The following is a 13,144-nucleotide window of genomic DNA, read 5'->3' on the forward strand; positions in this document are numbered from 1 at the left end:
ATCGTACACAGAAATTCATTTCAGGTTCGCGGGAATAATAATATAATTTTAGGATTTTCCAGGTGGTGGGGAGGGGATAGAGAGAGGAGGATAAATATGCTCCTATAGATGCCCCTATACATATTATGACTTGGCCAACCAAATGGCTTTGTTCAAGCCAACTAAGGAATGACTTACCGAAGTGAAGCCTTTACGGTTGTTAAAGATGCTAAGCACTTGTTCACTGTATCAATGTTAATATCTGGCTCAGATCACCGCACTAATTGTTGAGTAATTAAACAGCTATGGTGGCAATACCACTCTATTTACTGTACTTTATTGAAAATTAAAAAATAAATAATATTAATGCTACACCAAACTATTTCTTTAAACAGAACACTTAACAATTAATTAATGACCACTGCTTAATACTACTTCTCATTATCATATTCACCAAAAAAACTGACTATAGTAGTCTAGTTTTATTCACTGAATTTAACAGGAAAGAATGAAAAGGGTAAAAAAAAAAAAAAAAAAAAAGAGTAATTAAGACACAAATTAAAAACACACAAAACTCTTTATTTCATACTAATGTATCATCAACACAAAATATATTCTCTATTTTACAGGCACACATCATTCACGTATATATATATGCAGGACTAGTCTATAGTTCGCCAAGGGTTTCCAAACATAAAAATATGCCCAATGCCGTACTTTTATAGAGGGGATAGATATTTAAAACCTGTTACTGGCTTGCTGAGCCAATACAATATGTTTTTCCATGTAACCGACATCCATGAGTTCATCCAACGCATAAATGGATGGTGGAACGAAGATGCGGCACTTGTAGTCGCAGTTGCTGAATACATCAACATGCTTCATTTTAAGTAAAATTTTAAAACACACACCGCTGATGAGAATTTGTAGAGGGGCACTATTTTTCAAGTAGCTTTTGTAACTGCAAAAAGTAAAAAAGTCAGAAAATTCTAGGAGACGAAGCTTCCACTCTCAGCTTCCACAGTTGTCTCATCTAAGCTTCTGTAGATGTTAACAAGGATCCGTCTCCATGATCACACGTGATCCACCAATGCCACAGCTTCAAGATGAACTCATGGATGCAGTTACTAAACACCAGTCGATACATCTGCTGCTTATGTTATGTGCGTCGTACTTAACGAATTGACAATGCTGGGAACCCTGGAAGAACTTACGGCTAATCCAATACATACGAAACACGAGAATTCTATACTAGGATGTATTAAATTTTCATTGGCATTCATTACAAACAGTGCGAAAACTAATTACAATTCATTTTTTTATCAATAATTATTCCAATGCCTCTTTATAATGTCCTCACAAAAAGTTCATAAAAATACTCGGAATATCCAATGAAAACATTTCGATGTCTGTGGACCTCTCACTAAGCTTATTACGTGTTTACATCCGCCTCGATGCATACTTTCTGCAATATGCATCACGGCACAATGCCGTTCAATCAACAAACATTACAGCCACTAACAGTGCATTACGAAACCAACCCACATACAAATACTGCATTTTATTTTCTCAGAACATTTCTTTCCTTTAAGGTTCAATAAGTTTTAAAAAGAAATCCAATATTTAAAATAAACATAATACTACATACAACATACAATAACACACACAAATACAGTAGGCAGAGCCAATGGTAGTTCTTACTTAAGCAGATAGCTTCTGTACTATGAGGGGTGTTTTTTTTAAGCTCATACGGGCTGCGAACATACGTCTGTTGACAAGCCACAGATGGCATTATGGAAACATCTGACGGTGTTTACGTTTGTTTGTAGGTATTTAAAATGCTTCCGCCGACTGTAAAATACACTCTGTGATTAGTTAGGTGTGAAAGCAGGTGAAATTCATTGTCAGATCTGATCAGTGAAGTGAATGGAGAAAACATCATTGCCACGTAACAGTACGGAAAGGAGTTAAGAGATTTCAAAGATGGCCGCACGAAAGTTCACGACGAGGAACGAAGTGGGTAACCTTCTGTCATTACGTAAGCTTTAGTGCATAAAGTTGACGAAAAAGTGAAAGAGAACCGACTTTTATGATTTTGTAGTTATCTGACGTGCTGCAGCGGTTGTTAAATCAGGCGGCAGACTTCTATGCGGATGGGATTCAAAAGCTGGGCGTACGAAACGTGCCTTAATATTGGTGTGAATTATTATGTAGAATAGTAGAGTAAGGAACAGGCTTTCAAGTAAAAAATAACACTGTTGAGAAAAGTCTACTTTTTTTTAAAATTTCAAAATGGCACCTACTTAACAAAAAAAATCACGGCCCGTACTTTCTGATGAAGGAATTTTTTTTTTTCAGTGGACTGCACTCCTACATGGAAGGAAAACACACTCTGGTACAAAGTAGTTCAAACCACAGCACAGACGCTCCGGGTAGCAGTTTCACTCGGAGAGCGCTCGCTCGCTCCCCCCCCCCCCTCCTTACACACACCCCCCCACCCACACACTCCCACTCACACACCCCACCCACCCACACACACACACACACACACACACTCGGAGAGCCAGTGTGCCTCCTTGTTCAGAGCAACAGAGTGGAAGATGCCAGGCCTACATCCACGAATCTCTCGGCAGACAATCTGGTTGGTTTAGTGAGAAGAACGAGGGAAAACTGGATGGTGTTTCAGGCAGCACACTACACTAAAGGAGCTGAAATAAACAAGAATGCACTTGATACCTCGTACCGCTATAACCTGGACTCCAAGGAACTAAAACCTAATTTTTGCCTGTCTTCAAGAGTCTTTAAAATTACTGCAAGCGAGCAACACTGCCTACAGGGCGATCACTGCCACGCTGTGGTACAGATGAGTCTCACCACCGTACAGAGACTGTTTAGCCATACAGTGACTCTTGCGTGAAAAAAACTCTGTCTATTCTGTTTCTACACATCTGATGGAAAATAGTCTTTAAAACCCCAAGTTTAACTCGGAAAAACTGACTAATTGTTACTTAGATGGCCTTTTACACAAGTCAGTAATTGTGACCATGTAAGAGTGGATATTACGTGAAACACAGTTTCTCGCCAAGAAAATAAAATGCAGTAAAATGTATATGGACTAGTACTAAACCAAAAGTAATAAATAACATTCTTAATACCTAGACACCTGCATTTGTAATTATTTTTACTGTTTCAATAGAAAACATAATTAATAGAATATTATAAAACTGGCCATATTTCTAGTCAATAACTATCAATGTTTCAACATCTATCAGACTGAAAAATAATGTCTCAATTTTGTGATGTTCTTTGTTATGATTAGTTGAGTTAAGTTTAAAAAATAAAAATAATAGAATATTACAGATTAATTTGTAAAATAAAACATAATCAATTAAAAAAAATTGTACACAAAGAAATTTGTAAAAGAAAAAAACTTATAACACATAATAGTTTCTTTGGTACCATAACTAGACTGGTCAAAATAAATTATCCTAACGAAAGGTAAAATACATAAATAATTTTTCTTTTTAGATCTTCATGAAGAAATAGTCTCTGGTGTGTCTGGTAAGCAACATCACACAATGAGTGTTTCTAGCTTCGCAAGCACATTTACAAAATGGACATCACCACAAGCAAGGAAAGCACAATTCACAAAGTCACAACAGGGTACACTGCATACAATTTTGAAATAATTTTCTACAAATAAAAGTTGCACTTTCTGTTAGTACTTTCCCAACATATTCCATGAGCATGTTTCAATTTTACTGCACTGACCTGCTCTAAGTGCACACCGCACGTGCCCCGAGAGCAGTAGTACCAACCAAGTAACTCGAGGCAACCTTCCAGAAACATCTCCCAGAATCCGAGCAGCCGTTTGAACATGAGCTAACAGTTGCGGGATAACACACACTTTCCTAACCTGGAAGACCAACACTACAATAAGATAAAACTTTTTTTTTTTAACCAAACTTGGTGTTAACTCGACTGCTGAAGTCATGCTGTGAACTTTACGATGTTTAGCAATAAGTTCGACTCCGATAGTGGAATGAACGAACGATAAAAAAAAGTTATGCAGGACCAAATTACCATAAACTCTGTAACAAATGGATGTTGTTTGGAGTAAAAATTACCCCATCAACATTTGCTACAAAATATTACAAAAAAAAATCATAAAATCATACTTTTACTCCCTCCAAAATAAGAGCAAGTATGAAATGCTAAGCCACATAATAAATACTTTCCGTAATCTAAAATATTGTATAAGTACATGAAACCCACAAAGATACTAACCAAATTTTAACATAAGCTTTGGCAAGGATTTAGGTTGTTTCCTGTTTGAATTTGTGTTTCTGTACCATGTCTGTTCGTAAACTTCGTAAATTCAGGCCCCAAATTTGGTCACGCTAATAATCGATGTAAAGTCTAAAATGGCACCTTAATGCAAGATGACCACCATAACAATTGCTTATTTATTTGGTGTTTAAATATCTTACTTGCGCAATAAACAAATTTTGACCAAAAAAAAATATTCCCCTCAAGTGGTAAAAATGAATAAACTTTTTCAAATCACACAGATTTTTTTCTTATCATATTTCTTGCATTATGCTTCTTATTATAAAAAATTTAAATCTACATTCAAAATAATATTTAAGCCACTGAATCTAAAAATTCTTACTCGAGTATTTGATGCCTCCACAAGCTACACACCAAGATGCTAGCCGTACGACAGGAATAATGGAGAATGTCATTTATAATTACATTGTGATGCATAACATAATCAACAGACACCTAGCAGACAGCCCAGTAACATTTTTTCGCAGTAGCACTGACTTATATTTGAATTTTCATTAGAACAGATTTTGATATATATATGTACCTAACATTGCTTACAAATAAGAAGTAAAAAAAAAAATTATGAAAAATATATTTTATACTTTAGTTTCACAAATTAAAATTACTGATCAAACCTGGTTTAGCTGTTAGAAAATGTATCACTAGAGGCAATATTATATCTCAAACAGTACAATGTGACAAAAGAAAAATAAAATAAAAATCAATATACATATACATCAATTTCAAAATTCAAGGAAAAAAAAAACACTACATAGATTAGCCCGCTGAGAGGTTCTAAACGTTCTGCTAAGATTAGTGGCCTGCTACGCACTTAGTTTAGTTTATCTACTACATATGTAATTATGAATGTGATGTCGTTTGGTGTATTTAGTGATAACTTTATACACAATAAAGCATCCATAAAGACAGGACTACAACAAATAAAAGAGGAGGGGGGGAACCCTGAGAATAACAATACATGGATATCCTAGACAACGAATGGTTCGCTTCCACATGGACGGCAAGTGTTCCTGTTGTTGTAAAACATGGCATTACTGAGCAACATGCTAATTGATGATAGTTTTTCATCCTCAGCTTCTCACAACAGTAAGTCTAAAAAATTAGAAGATTGTCGTGTATGACCGGTCTTCAACTCACGCAATGTTGCTCGCGGCGTGTTTGCACGAGGTCTGCACACCCCACGGTACACACGTTTCTGTCGCAGCGCCACATAAAAGGATCAGCAGGGAAATTTAGTTTTAGAATGTTGGCAGCAAAGAACATGTATTTTAGTTTGAAACCACGCGGGAACTGTAGGTAACCGTTTTTGTGCGTTCTGTATCCACGAGTTAGTATCTTGTAATTACACTCTTTCTACGTTGCTGGATTTGAAAATAAGGCAGTTAAAACGTTAAAACTGTTCTCTCCCGTTTTGTTTATTAAACTGACAGTCGATACCTTCATCACCTAAATCTCACAAGTTGACCTCGTCTCGTTCCGACAACAGCAAGCTTGAAGTAAAGAAGTGATTGGATGTACACTGGCGTTTTTTCTTGCATTATTACACAATTCATCTCTTGAAGAGTATGGATATAAAAATAATTCCATTTAAAGTGCAGATTTTAAGAAAAATTAATTAGATAATTTCCAGAAACTTTAAATTTTTAAAATGATTTTAAAGTCAAAAAACAATATAATCTTGCCTCTTGCCCACATTCAGTTTGACCACAAATACTTTAAAACCTACAAAAAAAAAAGCCCTCACATGTATTTTAAAAGAGACATATAAGCAGTTCTGCTGTCATTAATAAAAAATACTCTACTCTGAACTTTGTGCTGCCTATTTCGCATGCAAAATACTGGATTGCAAAGTGCTACATGAAATAAAACTAAGGTACACACACAACACATGCACGCCACAGTAAAAACAATGCACTACGTATTCAGACTTGTTTTAAACTGGATCTAAATTCAGCTGAAACAAAAAGGTACTTCAGCAGAGTCCCTATTCGCCAAAATGTTATAATTGTTTTCTTACCGTTCAGAGTGAGTCAGGGCGGAGTTCTTTAAATGATTCGTGCTATGGGGAATTTCGACGTAAGCCATTGCAGTTTTGCACTGTTTGTCATGGGAAAAAAAAAAATTCACATTTGCAAAATAAGAAACCCTGGACATCAAAGCGAATGGATGGATCCAACGATCAAAACTAAAATGGTAATTATGGACTACACAACGAAAACAGCAAAGATGAACACAGTCAAACTTTAAGTATCGGACAGCACAAGAATTCCACGGAAGGAAAAAACAACACAGACGAACACAGAGGGCTAACGATGACGATACAGTTTCAACAAGAACAGCAAATGCCTGACGACAGGAACAGATGCCAGTTCCTGAAAACGTCGCAACTGTTTTGTCACAGGAAGCATAATATGTTCGTCGGTGCGGTCGTTGTGTTGTCAGTCTGCATTTACAGTTCTTGAAAATATCTCATCGTTGTTCGTCCACTGTGTTAAGTCTGTTCTGTTATTCTTTCACGACTTCATTTCTTCCACGTAATTTTTGTGCTATCTGATATTTAAAGTTTGAATGTGTTCATCTGTGCTGTCATCATTGTGTTGTCCATAACACCTGTTTAGTTTCGTCATTGGATCCATTTGTTTGTTGTGTTGTTCAGAAATTATTTTGGATTCTTGAATTTTTTTCCATGACAAACAGTGCAAAACTGCAATGGCATATGTCCAAAGAATTGTATTTTCAGAACTGTGATCACTAATATAATTTTCCTTCTGCACGCAATGGCACCTTTCAACCTGTAACTTTTAAAATCTGTGGTGTATTTTAGTTTTAACCCTAAAATTAATTTGTAGATAACAATTTCACAAGTTCAAGTTGAAAGGCATCCACTAATCCTAAAGGTTCATAGCCACATGTAGATTGTGCTATGCCTTTACCGATTGAGGGGGGAAATACAAGCAACAAAATAGGGTTTGTGTTCACTTACAAACTGCAGAAAATATTCCAACATCAAACAAGATACCCAACATCATCACGTTAATTTGTAGCAAATGACTTAACTTGTGCAAGTTCTATACTAACAGTCCTCTTTTGTTACTTTTCACATTTACTAAATTACAATTTGTAGTTAAAACTAACACACCGTGCATTTTAAAAATTACAGGTCAAAATAGGACAAAGGAAAATCCCTTGAGATGACTAGATATCCTAAAATAAATGCAATCATAAATTTTATTACAGAGTGCTCACAGCTTCCATAATGAAAAATCATAAGTAAATTCACGAAAAATCATTACGTAGTAAATTTTTGAAAAAGTTCATGAAATTAATATACGTACTCCATTCTGACTCACTCAAGTAGTCTATTCCATTATCTCAATATGAGACACTTAGGTAAATATGCGTAGATAGCAGATTAATCATTATTCATAAATGTCTTTCCTTTACATGAAACGGAATCTCGATCGAGGCTGAATTCCACTGACTTCTCCAAGCCCACTACGCGCATGCAAACACCGGTCGACTACTGTGCATACAGGGGCATCGACCACACATGGTCTGAAGCACAGACGAGTCACGCGCTGACTTTATGTTGCGAAAACCGTCAGCACGACTTCGTGATCTTCTCGTCAGTGAGCTATGAGAATGTCGAACATTTATATAAAGTAGAGACAAGATTTTATGGTTTTACTTTTAGTCCAACTTCATTTTTAGAACAGAAGATTCCTGTGTTAATTTTTTTTAATTTTTATAAAAGCTGTTTTGTAATACTTACTAATAGTGGTAAAATTTACATGCTGCATTTTTACAATAATTTTTTTTTTGTAATAAATTGGTCTAAAACAGATAGATCCAGAACAAAAATAAATAAATTAGTGAGCGTCTGTGGTTAAGAAGTGATTCAATCAGAGATGCACAGTAAAACAAATTAAATTAATTTTTTCTGGTACATCCAATATAGTGAAATATTTTGTTAGGAAATAATGACATTCCTAGAAATTCAAACATTAGAAGATTTACTTTTTTTTTTATGATTTGCATTAAATTTTGGTTAAATGCTACTTAATTCCATTACATAACTTGCACTTCAGTGCTACATGCTGTAATAACTTGCATTTCGACGATATGCAGCATTTTGACATGCTTTTCGTTATTTCCGGTTTTATCTCAATTCACCATATAATCTTGTTCCTACTGAGTACAAGTGGACGGTCTCCGGGTAAAAGGTAACAAGTCACATTTTGGTGATTTTTAGTCAACAAGTCACTTAAACTCTTAAGTATACTCAGAATATGTAATGCATCATCGGCAACTATGTTGGTAAATAAAAGGATAATGCGAGAAAAATTTAAGTATTTAAATTCAATTTTTATCTAAGAGTTTTTTGTTTCTCCTGCAAAAAGTGAATTCTTGACTTGTTAACTTTTACCCGGAGACTGTCCAAGTGTACATCCCAATCAGTGCACTTCTAAACAGCAGCCAATATAAATTTTGTAAAGAAAAATATCACGGACGAATTGAAATAAATTGCATAAAGCTAAACATTGAGAGACATTTCAATCTTCTATATTTAAAAAAAAAACCTAAGACACTTGGAGAAACTATTTTCTTCTATACAATCAACTCCTGATTCTACGACCCTGAGCAGTTTAAAAATTTTGGTTTCAAAAGACAGAAGATTAAGAAAGGCAGAAAATTAACTTTGGAAATTTATTTTGGGCACAAGAAGTGATTCTCTAGGCGAGCCCTGTACTACCCAAATGTCGCTTGTCGGTCGTAGGGAAGATCCCTGTCAACCGTCGCCAGGTTCTCATATGGCAGAGCGAAGCTTCGAACAAGCCAATCAATCAAAGCTCTATTTCATATTCAATCTGACTTTGCCAGGATATTTCCCATTAGTCTTTATTTGAAGCTTCGGCTGTGATGCAAAGCTTCGCGTCTGAATGTGAACTTTCAAATTCGTTGCAAAGCTTCAAATCATTTGAAGCCTAACATTCGCTCACGAAAATATAATTTTTTTTTTTATTGTGCTGTATTCGTTTTGCTTGAATAAAGTTGTTTTACTTAAAACAAATTAAAAAAGGTCAATGACAGATATTTTAAACTTTTGCTGTAATAAGCCTCTGAAAGTGAACTTTGTGCTGGTTCATTAAATTGTACGAAGCTTATTTTGGTGACAACGGGCGGTCGGACATACACTTTCAATCGTACCACTTACACTGCAAGACATCTACAGTATTTATAAAAGTAAATTAATAGTGAAATAAAACATGTCAGTATATTCTAAAGAATTCAAACAGATTTTTTTTTTTTTTTAAATGAAAGTGGTTGGAATATGAAGAAGGGTCAAATTAGTCCAAATTACAATACTGACCCCTTCAAAATAAAGAACCTCTTTCACAGGGGTATATAATCAAAAGTTGACTGTAATTTGTACATTTAAAAAATGAAATGATTATCAGAACTGGCAACAGAATGTGGTGGCCCTAACGAAGCTGCTGCCCGCTACTGGACCGGGAGTCAGGGCCCAGATTATCCAAGCCGGCAACAGAAGGTGCTGCCCGCCACTGGACAGGGGGAGTCACGGCCCCCGGGCTCAGTCGGACGAGCTGTGCCTGGTGTGGGGCGGGGGCAGAGCGTCACCGATGGTCGAGTTGTGCCGCGTCTTGCGCGAGCCCTCGCTGTCGTTGTCCACGCTGGGCTGCACCGACTGCAGCAGGGCCACCGTCCGGTCAAAGTCGATGGTGGCGTAGCCCGCCGAGGCCTTCTTCGGGGACTCGGGGGGCCCCTCGGGGACCGGGGGCTTTACCCCGTTCAGGTCCAGCACCGCGTAGTTGACCTCCCGGAGCGGGGGCGGCGGCGGCGGCGGGGGGAGGGGCGGCGCCCCGGGCAGGTGCTTCAGCACCTCCATCTCCCCGGGGCCCAGGTTCTCGTAGCAGTGGCGGGGCTCCCAGTCCTGGGGGGCGGCCGCCGCGCCCGGGAACACGTTCATGTACACGGGCGACTGCCGCGCCTCTCCCGGCACCGGGCACGGCTGGCAGGGCTCCGCGCCCTGGCCGAGCGTCGGCGAGCGCGCGTCTGGCACGAGAGAGAGCAAGACCGGACTGACAGCTGGAGCCACACCACCACCAACGAGACTCACTTGAACGTTACTTATCATCATGTGTTTCCCCCTCTTGCCCATCCATTCTCCTCCACAGCACGGTTAACCCGCAAACCGGACCACCCGCCCCCGAATAATCAGCAGTATACTGTACATCTACTAGTTGCACAGTTCAATCCTGTAAAGAACATGTTTCTGAAGAAATTTCCACCTCAGATTTCTATAAAGGCCTGTACAATGTATAAAGCCAATCCCCAATAAAGCCAAATGGTGGAAAGAAACGTTTACAGTGTGCAACAGATGCTTCCACGGGCAGAACGTAAGAACGATGGACCATTTACGGAAGTGTGCAGAGAGGAAGAGATTTTAATCATTATCTACGTGTTGTTTGTAAATAGTTTTTACTGAGGTAACACGACATAACTAAATCACATTAAAGCACAAAACTACAAAATTTAAAAATATTAAATGATCTTAAATATTCGAACTATATCTCTCTCCACATGTAAAGGTAATGCATCATTACTGTGGGGAGAGGAGGTTCCCGAGATGCTCACCACTCGACAGTTCCACGTTGATGTAGGAGGGCGAGGCCGGCGGGGCAGCGTCCCGGGGGTCCCCCGGGCCCTCCCCGGCGCCGAGCGACTGCTTGAGCGACGCCCGGCGGTCCGAGCCCGGCGAGCAGCTCTCAGGGGCCTCCTCCGCGGGCGCGGGAGGAGACACGGACGGCACCAGGAGCGACGGCGAGGGGGAGGTGGTGTCCTGGGGGCTGACGGGCCCATTGCTGCTGCTGCCGACGCTGCTCAGGCGGGCCCCCCGGAGCGCCGGCCGCACCGACGACGGCTCCAGGTAGTTGGCGTCGACGCCCACCCTGGCCGGCACGGCGGGGCCCCAGGACTCCTCCCCGGTGCTGTTCCGCACCTGGATGTGCGTCTGCAGCAGGTTGAACAGCTGCTCCGCCCTCTGGCAGCGGAACGCGTAGATGCCCGGCCCGGTGGGGCAGCGCCTGCCGGACTCGAAGCTGAACAGCTCGGCATCGAAGCCGTACCGCCTGAGGCAGCGCAGCGGCCACTTCACGGGTGCCTTCTTGCGTTGGTACAGCACCAGATCCGTTTCCGTGATCTCCAACTGGCCCGGGCTCAGTTTGTTGCCCAGGTCATCCACGTTCATCACCTGAGGTCCAGGGAGACAACATTCTGGCACGCGCCACACCAACACTCAACACAAACACACAAGTTACAACTTTCGGAACATGCTTACCTGGAAAATATTAGGATGAAGATCATTGATATCTGTTTTGCTGGATATACAGCCCATTCTTCAAGTCCTGAAATATAAACAGTTCATTACTCATGAGTTTTTAATGTAACAGTTTAGAATTAATTATGTAATTAAATGAAAATATTTTAAAACATTATTTGTGCAGTGTTCGGACTGTGTGATTGGCTTCTAAAGCAGAGGAGACCACAACAGGGCAGAGTGGACTTGGCTATAGGAAAAAGTATTGGATGTAAGCGGTGCGACGGAACTATAGAGAAACTTAAATATAATGCAAGAGTTAAGTACGGGGGACGCCTTGCCACCGGGCGGAAGCCCGATTGCAAATGTAAATTCTAATCTTGTAAGGACTCAGGTTGAAATTCCGATCCGGCTATCAGGATTTAGGTTTTCCATGGTTTTCCCAAAATATTGCATAAAAATGGTGGAATGATTCCTAACTTCATGCCATTGCGTTTCCTGTCGCAATATACCTGGTTTGAATCGCTTTGTTACCGTCTATTGACATCATTGTCGAAGAGACGTAAAACCTTTATAAAAAAACTCGCAAGAAAGTAAATTATTTAGATGTCATACAATTAATACTTATTAGCAAAACAAACATTACAAATTGAGGAAAGCTATTGTTTTTAACTGAGACAGTAAACGTTCCACGCGATAACAAGTATGAAATAACGAAATTACCTTTTCGATTCGTAACTTGCACCCATTTCAATTTTTAAATAATTATAGGAAATATGTGATAAATTTCTCACAAAGGACAAAATTTGATGTTTAGAAATAAACCAAACAAAATAAAGTTCATAGATTACATAAATCTAAAAATAAATGCCTATTTGTTAATCAGACTGCAGATGGTACCACTAGCGCTTAGCATCAGTAAAGTAAATTACAAAATTAAATATAAAACTAAAACATTGATACACTTGCGATTGGGTTTCCGCCCAGTGGCAAGAATCCCCCCCGTACTCGCCCAATTTCTTAAGCCTCTTCCTTAAGTCCTTTCCTTTTCCCACATTCAGTATCTTTCCTTCAAACCCATTCCACCCCGTCCTCACCAGGAATACTTGCCTTCCTCTTTCCGTTTTTCTCCACTCTCTCTCAATCTTCCACCCATGATCCCTCCTCCCTCTATACACCTCTTTGTTCTACCTGTCTCCCAGCGTCCCCCAGCCCCACACCCCATGTCAGCCTAAAAAACTTAACCGATACCTCTATTTTCATCCTTCTGTGTAGTGTGTCCCATCCCAGCTCCTTCATCATCACCGATGGCCTATGCGTCTCACCCTTCGACCTTGCCCTCCTTCTCCACATACGCATCGCCTTTCTAGCCGCTCTACGTTGCACCTTTTCCAGTTCCTTAAATTCTATCCCTAGGTATGGTTCCCAAATAGCAAGCTCCATATTCAAGCATTGGCTTTACCCACAATGAATACG

General features: G+C 39.4%; 1 protein-coding gene across 1 annotated transcript; it reads right to left on the reverse strand.

Moving 5' to 3' along the window:
* Positions 1 to 537: 537 nt before the first annotated feature.
* Positions 538 to 12,501, reverse strand: LOC134538096 (fibroblast growth factor receptor substrate 3). Its single transcript, XM_063379113.1, has 4 exons — positions 12,392 to 12,501; positions 11,690 to 11,756; positions 10,987 to 11,602; positions 538 to 10,404 (listed from the first exon to the last, which is right to left on the reverse strand). Exons 2-4 carry the CDS (start codon positions 11,744 to 11,746, stop codon positions 9,923 to 9,925), a joined length of 1,155 nt encoding a protein of 384 aa, XP_063235183.1. The 5' UTR covers positions 11,747 to 11,756; positions 12,392 to 12,501; the 3' UTR covers positions 538 to 9,922.
* Between the last annotated feature and the right edge of the window lie 643 nt (positions 12,502 to 13,144).

Source organism: Bacillus rossius, chromosome 13 (genome assembly GCF_032445375.1).
Source record: "Bacillus rossius redtenbacheri isolate Brsri chromosome 13, Brsri_v3, whole genome shotgun sequence".
Taxonomy (NCBI): domain Eukaryota; kingdom Metazoa; phylum Arthropoda; class Insecta; order Phasmatodea; family Bacillidae; genus Bacillus; species Bacillus rossius.